General features: G+C 38.4%; 1 protein-coding gene across 1 annotated transcript; it reads left to right on the forward strand.

The window, feature by feature from the left end:
• The first annotated feature begins 993 nt into the window (after positions 1–993).
• On the forward strand, positions 994–10,614 carry LOC116262325 (uncharacterized). The gene is made up of 8 exons (XM_031641577.2): positions 994–1,307; positions 2,054–2,419; positions 2,517–2,776; positions 3,075–3,216; positions 3,494–3,865; positions 4,005–4,136; positions 7,785–7,913; positions 7,996–10,614. The coding sequence occupies exons 1-8, from the start codon at positions 1,185–1,187 to the stop codon at positions 10,360–10,362; spliced, it is 3,891 nt and encodes a 1,296-aa protein (XP_031497437.1). The 5' UTR covers positions 994–1,184; the 3' UTR covers positions 10,363–10,614.
• Positions 10,615–14,637: the final 4,023 nt, after the last annotated feature.

Here is a 14,637-nt window from a genome sequence, read left to right on the forward strand (position 1 = left end):
ATAAATCATATTTATAATACTAAAGTCTATAAAGCAGTTACTGAAAATAAACGTTCTTACAAAACGCTCGTGTAAAGTTAGTAGTAAAAGTTGCGCTCATGCCCAACTCATTCTGAATATGCTTAGGTTCACATTTCATGGTTAATGAACCCAACTTGATTAAGGCTCGCTGTGCTCATTTTTTAGGGGTTGTTTGATGGCTTAGAATTTTGATTTTGGAATCAGAATTCCAAAATCAAAATTCAACCTCAAACTAGATTGGAATTTTCATTCCAATTCCTGTTGGCTTTTGTATTTGATATTATGGAATTTTGATTCTAGAATTGAAAATTACTTGTTTGATGAAAGGAGATGTAAAATTGTAGAATTCATGAATCAAAGTCTTCCTGCCTTGTGCCAAAAAAAAAGGTAAAAAAAATTCTAGAATACAGAAATCATAATTCCACCTCTTAGGGTAGGATCATAATTCTGGAAATTTGATTCTGAAAAGAGTGTATAATTCCATAAGCAAAACTCTTCGCTTGATAACACAATTCCCATTTCATCAATAATATGAATTTTACTTTTAGAACTTCATAATTCTGACTGCATCATACAAGTGAGCCTTGGAAAGAGGATGCCACTTGCTGAAATACAAGCTGATCTTCCATTAGATTAAAAGTCCAGTACAATCGATGCCATAAGAAAATTCAAATCCGATTGCTAATCGAATTCAAATTTGGTTACAATTTCTGTTGATGAAACTAATTTTCGAAGTCGAATTGGATTTCTAATTTGAGCAAGATTAAACGATATTTGATCAGTTCAGTTCGATGATCTGTTAGCACCAAGCTCGAGAAGAGAGGGAAAAGAAGAGAAAAAAGATATTTATATTTTTTTTTTCTTTTTCCTCCGCCTGCCGAGATAGCAAAGCGGAGCGACAGATCCAAATCCGAGAATCGTCTTAATCTTCTCCAGTCCGAACTATAAGAGCCATCATCTCCAATCCCACGTTTCTCCTCCATTTTTCCTCCTCGTCGTTCTTCCCTTCCGCCGATAGATCTCCACCGGCAATTCTCCGATCTGTTGTCTACGAATCTTGGTCATCCGATCCGACCGATCGACGGGATCCTGCGGTGGAGATTGACAAGTCTCGTCGCGGGGTTCATCCGGAGGGGATGGAAGCGCGCACGATCGGTTAAAAAATGCCTGGAATTACGCAGAAGAATGCTCAGCTCGGTAATTCTTCGGGCGTCTCCGGATCGAGGCCGTCCAACGGCCTCTGGTCGAAGATTGGAGACGACGTCTCCTATGATCAGCTCCAGAAGGTGAACGCATAACTTGAAACCGCCATCGGTTTTCCCTCTTTGGTTCTGCCCGACTTCGTTCTTTGGGCTTTAGCTCCTTCTTGTTTTACGTTTTGAGAAAATCGAATGGATGTGGTTTGTTTTCTTTAGAATTATTTGGAGTTTCGATCGGAAACCTGTATGTTTAATAACTTATTCGATATGAATTAGTGTTTTCATGAATAACAGTGGTCTCTAGTTAGGCGATGAAATTGTTGATTGATTATTTTCGCTGCATATGGGGTGTATGATATTTGAGAAAGTAAAATCTGATGCGATTGTGGAGTACTTGCATCCGATTCCAGGAGAAACTTTAACAGTTTTTAGCGAATTTGCGTCTTTATTGATGATTTTACTTTCTGTTTTCTTTTCCTTTAATGTCTGACAAGCTTGTCAAAATATTGATTTTTAGTTTCTAACGATTTTATATGAAGCTCTAAAGGCTAACTAGCTTATTCAATCACAAGTTCCATTATAGTTGCTAGGCTACCAACAGATTTGTACAAGTCATCTATAAGGTCAGTTTTCTGTAATAAGATGAGCTGAACCAGTCATTGATCACTGTAGGATTTGTTTTTTGCCCTGTTATGCTATTCTGCGGCTATGACTGCTGCATTGTTTCCTTTCTCTCAATTTGGAGTACATTTTTTAGTAAAATAGACTATTATTTTGTTGCTTTCGCGGCTTCGTCTGTAATTTTTCTTATATGAATGTTACTTTTGGATCAGTTCTGGAGTGAACTGTCACCTGTGTCGAGGCATAAGCTATTGAGAGTCGAAAAACAGGCGCTATTTGAACAGGCAAGGAAGAATCTCTACTGTTCTCGTTGTAATGGGCTACTTCTTGAAGGATTCTCGCAGATTGTCATGTACGGGAAGTCGTTACAACAGGAGAATGAACGGAATTTCAACGCCAAATCTTCAAGCTGTAGAAATAAGAGTGGCTATGGATCCATGAGAGCGTCCTTGCACTGTCACGATGATGCCCATGACCCATTGGTTCATCCATGGGGAGGCTTAGTTGCAACCAGAGATGGGACGTTGACTCTGTTGAATTGCTTTCTTGATGGGGCTTCTCTTGATACACTTCAAAATGTATGTGAGACGTTGGTACCAGTAGACATGATTAATCAGATTTTTTTGCTTCCTTCTTTCCTTGAAGTAAGTTATGCTCCAATCTTTCTGTTCTCAGGTTTTTGACAGTGCACGAGCAAGAGAGCATGAGAGGGAATTGCTCTACCCTGATGCATGTGGGGGTGGAGTTCGAGGTTGGATAAGCCAAGGGATGATAAACTATGGAAGGGGGCATGGAACAAGAGAAACTTGTGCTCTGCATACAGCACGACTTTCTTGTGAAACTCTTGTGGATTTCTGGTCTGCCTTGGGTGACGGAACACGAAATTCTCTATTGCGCATGAAGGAGGAAGATTTTATTGAAAGACTTACATATAGGTCAGTATTCCATAACATGGTGTGGATCTGATTAGTTTAACATGCTTGCATGGGACATGGGAGATCTAAACTTGTTGAAGCACTGGGCTTTAGCAACAGTGAATTTGTTCCAAAAAATTAATCAATGGTATGAGACTGGGCTTTAAACAAACGTTTTCCCATATATATTGGTGTCACAGGTCTCTTTAGCGTACGAGAAATAGCTACAGTTGCATATACATGGTGCTCTTGTCAGTCAATTTAATGTTCATCTTTACTTCTCATTATTAATTGTAAGAATTAGTTTTAATCTTTGCAGGTTTGACAGCAAAAGATTTTGCAGAGATTGTAGAAGGAACGTCATTCGTGAGTTCAAAGAATTGAAGGAACTGAAGAGGATGAGAAGAGAACCTCGTTGTACCAATTGGTTTTGTGTTGCAGATACAGCCTTTCATTACGAGGTATGTTTGGTTAGTCGTGCTTTCTTAGATGAAGTATTTTTCTCCAGTTAACTTATGGTAACAGGTACCTTTTCCGCAAGTGTTTCATATGGTGGTTTGTTTTGTTATTTCTCTATTATGCGTTAACGACATTCATCTTGCCCTTTGTGGAAAATAGTATGACCTTGTACATCTATTATATGTTGCAGAACTGTGTTGTTGATAAATGGACACAAATTTGAGCTATAATAGTGACATAGGCCATCCATGATTTTTTCTTTTCCTTTTTTTTTTTCAGGTATCAAATACTTCAATTCAAGCTGATTGGCACCAGTCTTTCAGTGAAGCTGCTGATACTTACCATCACTTTGAATGGGCTGTTGGAACGGCAGAAGGAAAATCAGACATTTGTGGGTTTCAGGATGTTGGTATGAATGGCAATGTCCAAGTGGATGGTCTTGATTTATCTGGACTGAGTGGATGCTTTATCACACTGCGAGCTTGGAGGCTTGATGGTCGTTGTGTTGAGTTGGCTGTAAAAGCACATGCCTTAAAGGGCCGGGCATGTGTCCATCGCAGGCTAATGGTGGGAGATGGGTTTGTTACTATTAACAAGGGGGAGAATATTCAAGAGTTCTTTGAACATGCAGAAGATGCTGAAGAAGAAGATGTAATATGTTCTTTCTAATGATTTCTGAATTTGTTCTTGATCATGATTCTTAAAGTCATGATAGTGTTGCAAGTTGTAGAAGTGCCCAAAGTTCTTGTTCATCATATCAATGTTAAGATGTCTTAGTTTCCTTTTGTAGGATGATGATTCTGTTGATAGGGATGGCAGTGAGATTGATGGTGATGGCTCTCGACCTCAAAGGCATGCAAAGAGCCCGGAACTTGCAAGGGAGTTCTTATTGGATGCTGCAACTGTTATTTTCAAAGAACAGGTGGGTTTACTCCTGCAAATTGGTCCTGTTTTATTTTTGCTTCCAATTTTGAGCTCATTTCTGTTCGTGAATGTATATCTTGTTATTGTCAAAGGACTAAGGCTATAGTTTGGAGTTCTTGATTATGAAAAGAAAGCTGGTATACGGTATACCTACTTGCTATAAGGATTAATGGTCAAGGCCTAAGTTATCAAAGTCAGAGTGTGGACACTGGTTAGTGAAGGGCCCAAGGCCCTAAATGACTAGTTGGTTTGAATACTCTATCTTTGGGTATTATGTCATGTGAGCATCAGTGCACTATTTTTCAAGAAACCCTGGATGCAGGCATGACAAGGTATATATATAAAGTGAATTCAGCAATTGACTACTTTTTTGCTGTCCAGCTGGACTCTGGCTGTTTTTTTGAAATCAAGCTCCAGCAATGAAGTTATACAACTCAAATCTGTAGGTCTGGATAAAAACGTCCAAAATTTGATGCATGGATTGGACGGTAGGATTCCTATTTTTTTGCAAATGTAAAGCAATTAATGCCATTGAATCTAAAACTCCATGAAATCCAATATCTGTATCTGGCTTTGTTTTTTTTCTTATTTAGGTATGAAAATTTTGAGTTCACTTGTGAAGCCAGATTTAAGAAAATGAGCTGCAATCATGCACATGTGTGTTTGTGTATACACACACATACACACACACACACACATAAAAAACAATGCCAAAGTGGAAGTATCATTTTCTTATTTCATATTTTTCCTGAGTTTTTGAGGGGAAAAAAATTTTGATATATTTTAAAAAATATGTTTTTTTTGGAAAAAATGCATTAAAAATGGAAAAATAAGTAAGCTGAAAAACACAAAAAATACCATTTTTTGAAAAAAAACACAAAAACACATGTTTTTTTATGTTTTTTAATGCCACACTGCTTCTTTCTATTTTTAAAATTTTTATTTGTTGCTTATCTACTTATTTTTTGATGTTGTCTTATTAGTTTCTCATTTATTTTACTTTTCCATAATTGTTAAGATTTTTTAATTTTTTAACAATTTACCATATTTTCCCCTTTTTTTTAAGCTCACTGTATTTTACCCGACAAAAATCTGACTGTTTAAAATGCAAATACTATTTAGAGTTTAGACACAGAGAGAGAGAGAGAGAGGGTAGTACAGTGTGAGGGTGAGAGGGTGGGGGGGGGGGGTGTTGGATATTAATAAATCTACTTGTGATACAGAAACCTATTGGTCTGAGAACAGAGCCTAGGTGATAACACAAATCAAGGCCCTGGACCTGTTGTTAAGACAACTAGCAGAGTTCTCTTCCTGGGAGCTTTAGTTGCACCCTTGCTGTTTTGGTATAATTTGCATTATTGTACATCTTAGAGAGCATCTATATGGTCTATTTTAATTCTTAGATTAAAACCTTTTTGAGGACCTCCACTGCTCTCTTTTCTAATATTTCTAATTTTTAAAGTCTACTTGTTGTAGCATATTGAGAATAGAACACATTCTTTTGAGTTTCCACTATAATTCATATGCTTCACAATTTTGTTGAATCAATGTGTGGTAGGAGCAGAATCAAGTTGTTTTGATATAATTTGAAAGATGCACTTTGTATAGTACTTGGACATTCCTAAGAAATTATGATTGCGTCAGGCAGCATTAACTGAATTACTAAAGTAAAAGCCACAGGCATGCTTTTACTAATGTATATAACCATAGCAACTTCAGTTGTACGAGTCATATGGATGTGAAATGTAGGCATGAATTTGGATGTGTAGGTATTTTCAGAAGGAATTTGGACGCATAGGCAGGACCTTAAGTATTTATATGTGTAACAATGTGATTCCCTTTTTTATTCTTAAGCAGGAGGGAATGGCAGGAAGTTATTTCGTGACCTATGCATCGTTATACATGCACATAGAGTTATGACACTATATTTCATAGATTTCCCAAAACTGCCTGCTCCTGCCATGACCACAGTTGACCCAAGTCCTGAACTCTAACCCAGAAATATCTTTTAAAGGGGGATTCTCTGGTCAACCTGTGAAACTAACTCACAGCGGATTAGTCCAATTTGGCTGGTTACTCACTCAAACTTGCCCAGCTTAAGCTTAGCTAGATGAATTCTTGAATATTCTGGGCTGTCTTGCAATAATATTTATATAAAGGATGATGGATTGCTGAAAACCATGTAACAATCTAATCCGCTTTGTATCATTGTATTAGTTATTGGTGACCCAGTCTAATTTTGTTTTAATTATAAGCAAGAGAGCTGCAATTATCTTAGATGCCCACAATGATACTGAACTTTCTTTTTCATATTAATTTTTCTAATGGCAAAGAACCATGGAGAGGTTTCACCTGTAATAGTTTTATGAGATTACTGAACTTTTAAAACCATGCATGGGATTATTGCAAATTGCATTTTGTATATCACAACTGTGTTTTTCTCTATGCAAAAGTACTTGTTAAAAAAAAGGCCAGCTTCAGCAGAGTCAACAAGAAGTTATTCTATTTTTAAGGGTAAGAATGTTCAAAACACGTCATAAAATTGTAGATGATGTATTTACTGCTTTCTGTTGAGAATTCCTCCTTTGGCTATCAATGCATAGAGCTGCTTCCAGCTACCTGCTGGGGTTATGCCCCCATCAGTTTATTAATGAAGAACCTCTACTAGAAAGGCCTCTCATAGAGAAAAAGGAAGGCCACTATGAGTAAAACATGTTGGATAGCTAGGTTGTATTCCCATTGTTATGAGTATCTGGTTGACTTGGAAGTTGAAACAAATGGGAAAAAGCAAAGTGCAGACCTCCAACCTATGGTGTGCTTGAGCCGTTCCTTCAACCTCCAGTTATTGAAGCTATGTACCATGAAAGAGGATAGTGATGGGTGGTTTACTGTCCAATAAGAGAAGAAGCGTTAACTTTAGGGAAAGAAAATCCCTCCTACACTTCCTAGTCAGTCCAATCCTTGCTCCATAAGACCAGTTCTGGGAAGAGAGGGCTTGTGAGATTCTTTCTCATACCACTGAATATGAAGTTTCTTTTACACCATATCCTAAAGTCTGCTTTTCTCAGACCATGTCCGGTGGAAATCATTCATTAATTTATATAGCTCAACAAACCAAAAATGTGGAGGTTTAGCAATGTTGGAGACCCTTGTTTGAGGTCCAAATCTTCATTACAAGCTACATTACAGGGACCCACAATTGCCTGTTGTACAAGTGGTGCTAATGTGAAAATATATTATACTATATAGTTTAACCCAATTGCACCTTATTCTCTTATACGTGAACGTGTAATCTTCTTTCACACATATATGTGCTCATATGCATGTAAATATGTATGTATGTATGCACTCTTCCATGGGAATCCATAAGAGTTACAATAAATAAAATGCTGCAACTATATTCCACTCCCATATGACTACCTAAAAGCTAAATACATAACAGGTTTCCTATGGGATGGGAGATTTGCTAGTTCTGCAGTTGTTGGATGATCTTAGTTATGGTTTACGTCTTGCTACTTGAACAAGTTTGCCATGTCGAAGAATAACAAAATTGTCAGGAACAATTTTATTTCCATGCTAATTTTGTTTCTTTGTGCATGTTCATTCTGGGAGAATTTGCAACTGAGGCTTACAAAGTTTGTTTCAGGTTGAGAAGGCATTTCGTGAAGGCACTGCCAGGCAGAATGCACATAGCATTTTTGTTTGTTTGGCATTGAAGCTGTTGGAAGATCGTGTTCATGTGGCATGCAAAGAGATTATTGCCTTTCAGAAGCAAGTAAGAGTCCATTCATTTGTTGACTTCGCAGAAGGTTTCTATCCATTTGGTATCTCATGAACTATTTATTTGGTTTATACAGATCAAGTTACTTGAAGAAGAAGAGAAAGAAAAGCGTGACAATGAACAAAAGAAGGAGAGGAAAAGAACAAAGGAAAGGGAGAAAAAATTGCGAAGAAAGGAAAAAATGAGGGGAAGAGAAAAGGAAGTAGATAATAACATTGGTGAAACTGAAGATCATCCCTCTTTTACTGCATCCACAAATAATTCCTTATTGGATGTTGAAGATGTGTCATCTCACTTCTCTGATTCAGTTGATTCAGTATTGGAAAAAGGAGATGCTGCCCCAACTAATTGCCAGTCTTTTGATGTTAAAGATAGTGACGTTACCTCAACAGAGAAGAAGAGCTTGCAGGTCTCAGGTATAAATGATGAAATGCTCAACTCCAGAGATGATAATAGTTTCTTGGCATCTGAACAATTAAAATTGTCACGAAGGAAGATGAAATTTAGGAAGGAGCCTCTTGTAGATCCTGCATCAAAAAGTTATAGCAGACAGAGTCTTGTGACTGGAAATGAGATCCATGATTGTGAATCAAACACAAAAATACATGGTCGTAGAGGAGTCTCCTCCAGAAATATTAATGGAATTCAAAGACAATCAAGATGCCAACTTTCAAAACCCAGCTTCAGAAGCTATGCTCCGAAAAACAGTGGTCATTTCCAATTTTCTAGCTTTAGGACACATGAACGATATGAAACCCATTCTGGCAGTCGTACCCTTCATAATGGATACAGGGTGAAGACAAACCAACTGTCTATTATTAGATCTTGCGGAACTAAACTACAGTCTGATTCATCAGTGGAATGTGGTAGGCCATTGTATAATGGTGGTAATTTCCGAGGTGATGGTTTGTCAAGTGATGGTCGTGAACTTTCTAGAGCTAAGGGTGGATCAGGGAATTCTCATACTAGTCGTGGAGTTCTTCATACCAAAAAAGTGTGGGAACCTTTGGAGTCAAGGAGAAAATTTGCCAAAAGCAACTCAAACTTCATGGTTACTTTACAGGATGCTGATGCTCAGAAGGATGACAGAAATGAGGATCAGATGCTTTATGGTATGACTGGGAACAAATGCCAGTCAAGTGACTTACCAAAGTCGTCATGTGATGAGAATTCCTCTGACGTCTCAGGAATTTCAGCTGAATGTCATTCTGCAGTGAACTCCAAAGACCATCATAACATCAATGGGTTAAGAAGTTCTAGCTTAGAAATGTGTTGCCAAGGGAATGAAGTTAGAATTGATCCTTCCCATCAGAACATGAAAGCTTCTCATCATACTGAAGCTCTTTCATGCCCAACAAATTTCATTGACGGGATGAATCCTGCATGTGATCCTTCAACAATCATTTCTTGCTCTGATAGTAGTTCATCATGTCTTAGCGAAGGAGGTTTCAGCACTGCTACTTCATGTGTTCATAATGGAGAATCCTTGTCTACATCTGATTCCGAAGATGCTAGCCCATCTCAATCAAGAGAAAGTTTAAGTATGTACAACAAGAACTCATCAGATTGTTGCGCAGATATGATTTCATCTAGTTGTTTGCCTGATGTTAGTACCGCAACATCGGCCCTGGTTGATTCTAATCCTGGGTTCTCAGCTAAAGAGCAAACCAAAGTTTGTTATCCTGAAGGCAATGGGATGGGAGTGTGGACTAATCAAAGGATGGCTGATATGGAACCTTTGCAAAACATGCACACAGTGCCTAGTCAGGGCATTCATTTTCCTGGATTTCCTGCTCATGGTGTGGGCTACTATCAGACAGCTACTGCATGGCCAGCTGCGTCAACCAATGGTCTAATGCCATTTCCTCAACCTGATCGCTTCCTAGTATCCCAACCCCTGGGTTTCGGTTTACAAACTAATGGATCGTCTCGCTTCTGCATGACATATGGAGCCTATCAAACCCTGCCTCCTGCATTAAATGCTGGCCAGCTTCCGCTTTATCCATTTAAAACTAGCATGGACTTAAGAGAACATAGCAGGCCATCAAAACCAGTGATTTATGAAGCAAATGATGTATGGTTGTCCTCTGAATCCAATGCACTTCCAATGGTGAATAATCATTTTGGAATACCCTTTCACAAAAGTCATAGCCATATTGGACCAGAGCATTTTTCACATTTACAAGATGGAAAAGTAGGGAACTTCACATCACATGATGAACGAACATTTTCCCTCTTCCACTTTGGTAGCTCAACAGAGAGGCCTGCTGGATTCCCTGTGAAGCCAGCCCCTTTAAAAGAGGAAGTTATTGGTGACTTGAGATCTTGTTCTCAGATTTCTCCTCCTATTCAATCTGGTGTTGCACAAACAAAGGAGGAAGGAAAGGTTGAAGAATATAGCCTATTTGCAGCAAGCAAAGGGAGTCGGTTTGCATTTTTTTGATTGCTCCCTTAGATTTTGAAAATGTTTTGCTTCAGCAAGAACAGACCTCCGAGGTCCTCCATTGTGGGCATGCTGCAACCTGTAATTAGGTACAGTATAGTCTATACATTCTAAGATATTGAGTCTTTGTTTTCCATTTGATTGCTATTCAAATTTTTATTGTTTTTGACTGTAAAAATACTGCGAGGTTCTTAATGCTTTTTCCTGTATGAGGTGAGATTTCCAGTCAATGAAATATTTTTTGATATTTAAGTTGCAAAAATTGGTATCCTTCATTCAACTATGCATTGTATTTGCTTTGCTTGTTGAAGATATCTGAAGAGGCAACGAACTTGGTGATATCCAAAGACCAACTTATCTTGTTTCAAACTGGAAACTGTTAATGGTTGTCTGGTTAGATCGACCATGAAGATGCATCGAATTGTGCTACCATTAGCTTCAAGTCAAATAAATTATTGAAACTGTTTATGGGAGTGTTATTTTCTGATATCGGGTAGCATTTCAATTTGCAAAAGATCTGTTACTTCAGGTTGACAAACTGAACGACCATCAGAAAACATGTTGATTCATGCGGCACAAGATGTCAAAAATATTGAAGTCTTGGGGTTTATCCACATCGTCATCTCGAATTAAGGCTAGAGCTAGAGGGAGCACCATCTCAAAGTGTGTTCAGAATCGCTCCACTTGAGAAACAAGCTCTTTCTATAAAACCGTGTAAACTTTTTCATAAGAGTTCAGATTCCAGAGCTTTAGCTCACGAGTCGTCCACTTCGTGACTAGGCCCAATGCACATGATCGTTAATGCTGGAAAAGAATGTGCATATTGGCCAGGAGACGAGCTGATTGCCAGTTGCTCCACTGCTGTGTTGTGTTGAGCTGTTGGTTATGAAATCAAGTTTGAGCTTGTTGAAAATGAGTGGTCATAAGATTATGTTTTGGCAACCTAGACGGTTCATCAATAGATTATGCTTCTTAAGTTTTAATTTTGTGATTCCATCCACAGTTCTCTGTGGTTGTTATATGTGTTCTTCCAGCATTTTCTGATGACTGAAACCACTCGTATGGTGGGGGGAAGACATTGAACATCAAATCTTTTGATCTTACAGTATGTAACTGTACAGTACAAAGGGTTACCAGTTGGACGACACTCTAAAACTCTTTGAAAGTCAAGGTTCCCTGAAACCCAGGTACTTTTATTTCGACCAGCAGAATGAGGCTTCACTTTTCATAGTTATTTTTCCCAAGTTGGGTCCTTTGAGCATCTTACGTTTGAAGGCGACTTTATTGTAGCCCGTAGGCAACTGAAAGATCCTGGGATTAAGACCCAGAAGGCTTTTGCTGTTCCTGATTTCAAGTGTTTTATAAGCCTCTGCTTTGGTAGAGCAAGGAACATTGTGCCGTTGATGTCACAAATCTATTCATGGGTCTCGTTGCGCGGTGTTTGGATGACATGAAACTGGCTTTCCAGTTTTAGGTTCTCAAACTCATGGAAACTAGATTTTGAAATGAAACTTAATTTATTTGCTTGTGCAGTTTTAACCTGTCTTCCACATTGAGCCCATTAATTGAAAAAAGAAAAACAACACGGTGACTCCGGTGAGCCCATTAATTGGATGCTGTTGAACCTTACTGGGTCCCTATATGTGGACCAGTGATGTATCATACTACAAACTCTATCCCTTCCAAAGCAAACCTGCTGGGAGTATTCCTCCCAGAATATTATTAACAAAAAACTGGCTGGGAGTATTCCTCCCAGAATATTATTAACAAAAAAATGGTGTGAAATCTGTACAAAAAAAAAAATACAAAAGAAGGGAAACTAGCTTCTGTACTCAGTCGATACGAAGGAGATGCAGAAGGGTGGTCCCATTCTCACGTATTCCAGGTGAACAGGAGGTTAACAACCTATTACCTAGAAATGAGGCCCAAAAGGCCCTCCATCCCATATGCCTCCATGGTCCTGGGTTATACTGACATCAACTATGGCAGCAGTGCAACTTAGGTGCTGCACCCTACCACTGCAATGCGAGGTATAGCCATCCATGAGAATCTAACTAGATAACTGTTTTTCCACAAGTCCCTAGCTCGACTAGCAACACTATGGCCCTTGAGACCATTCTCTAACTGTACTCAATTGCATTTTCATACACAACACTTTTAAAGTATTCCTGTTACAACACTTTATACTTCTCCCTACGCACATCTGAACTGCCATTTCCTGTCCACTACCAAGTGAAGATCGGCCAGACCAATGCAAGCCAGAGAACATGGTAACTAGCTGGCTGACTGCCAAGAAGTCAGGTTGGAGGGAGGCTTTTCTGTCCCGACCTCAACAGATTTGTCCTACTTCAGTTCAGATTCCATCTCAGATAGATTTGATAGTAACTCAAACGTGAGCTCAAATAGCTTTGGGTTCTACAATTTACATGTAAAAATGGTGGGCACTTAGCTGCTGGAAGCTGATCTCTATTTTAAGGATGGAAATAGCCTCGTTATTTTAAATGGACAATTCTTCCCCTTATTCAACTAGTTAGAATGATTTGGAATAAGAGAGATGTCTCTTATGAAATACTCCTCCTGCTCACCTAAGAAGACGGACACATCTCTTGGATAAAAATTTCACTGATGTTTGTGGAGGGGTTTAATATCCCCAACAGCAAGGTGAAATTATAGATGCATAAAGGACTTTTCGTCCATCCAAGCACAACTTTAAAGTTTAGACATTGATATCTAGATTTAGATCATGAACATCTTCGATCGGCCTAATTGATTGGTGCCTTGCAATCAATGTTGGTGGCTCAACGTGAGCCCCAAGTTCATTTTACACTATATGTTTCATTTTTTCCATGTCGAAGCAATGTCTTCTAAGCAACTTCCAATGTTTAAGATGCTTTATTATCCAACATTTGTTAGGCAAAAGCTTAATAATAGAGAGACTAGGACATGCAAGGGTTTGTTGCTCCATGGTGTACTGTGGTTTGTGTGGATTGTTTCAAACGAGCTTAGTTAGTCATGACTAAACACATTGGGAGAGAGGGAAGATTGTTAACTCCTTTTATAGTGGGAGAGTTAAAGATGCTGTGCATGAAGTCAATTGGTCTCATGATTATGGAAGCTTAGAGAACATTAAGCCTATGGAGAAGTCTAGGTTTGGGCTGGACTAAAGTTGGCGCTGTTAGCAAAGTGGAGAACTGGTCACATTGTTAGGGACAACATGAGCAAATAACAAGCCGCAATATAGAGAGTGAAATTTGTGGAGTAAAATTTGAGGATGTCCCATACAACAGTGAAGTTTTGCCTTATGAGTGTTGAGGTTGTTCATGTCATGATTCAATTCTTCTGTGGATGGCTTGCTACAGGTTCATGCCTGATCAGGTGAAGAAGAAAGTAGGATTCTTTCTTTAAGATCAAGTGTGCCCAAAGGCCTTAAGCATGAAATTGTCAATGTTATTTACATACTAGTAGTCCTTTCTGGGCCTTTGTTAGAAAAGCATACCACTAAATTGTGTTAATGTGAATTGTGGATAGTGAAATCATTGTTTCTAATAAAACTTGCTGAAGGGTAGGCTTCTTATTTCAACTTAAAATAAGTATGCACATAAAAATTAAACAATCGAAAAACAAGAATTACACATAAGATATTTTATAAATAAAGTATTCCTGCCTCATGGAACCAGACAAAAGTTCGACAATCGCAATTGTAGGATCAAAGTTGTTGAAACAAAACTAGCCTATATAATTTGTCACTAAGAGGACATTGGGTGCACCTTCCACCTCCCCTTAGTGCATGGCTTGAGTCATCTAAGTATACTCTTGCAATTTGAGATGAACCTAAACTACACACACAAAATTATTCAACTTATTTAGAGTTTTGTCCATGGTACAAGTTTTGGATTGCAAACACCATGATCTTATCTAAAGATTATCACTAAAGTCCACCTTTATGCAACATACTTGCACCACCAAATCTCCTATATTTCCTTTTTCAAACTGTTGAATACCTGCCACACCCTGCTTGATATTTGTCCATAGATTTGGAATAATGCTTACATACAACCATAACAAGGAACTCGTTATGACTATAATACTGTGTGCAGTTAACAATCCTTGTAGCAAACGTGCTCATCTTGCAAAGTATTTGAACACACCCCGAAACAATATATGGTCCTGCCTCCAAATCAATGCCAGGATTTGGCTATATCTCTAGAACCATATCATGCCAGCTTTTTCTGTACCTTGTCAAACTCTTTATTTAGAAAAATCTACTAAACATTT

The sequence above is a fragment of the Nymphaea colorata genome, chromosome 10 (genome assembly GCF_008831285.2).
Source record: "Nymphaea colorata isolate Beijing-Zhang1983 chromosome 10, ASM883128v2, whole genome shotgun sequence".
NCBI classification, from domain to species: Eukaryota; Viridiplantae; Streptophyta; class Magnoliopsida; order Nymphaeales; family Nymphaeaceae; genus Nymphaea; species Nymphaea colorata.

Excerpts from the sequence above, each read along its gene's own strand:
- LOC116262325 (XM_031641577.2), top strand. The coding sequence starts at position 1,185 with ATGCCTGGAATTACGCAGAAGAATGCTCAGCTCGGTAATTCTTCGGGC. Across the intron at positions 1,308-2,053 it reads CCTATGATCAGCTCCAGAAG|TTCTGGAGTGAACTGTCACC; the intron begins GTGAACGCATAA and ends CTTTTGGATCAG. Across the intron at positions 7,914-7,995 it reads TTATTGCCTTTCAGAAGCAA|ATCAAGTTACTTGAAGAAGA; the intron begins GTAAGAGTCCAT and ends TGGTTTATACAG.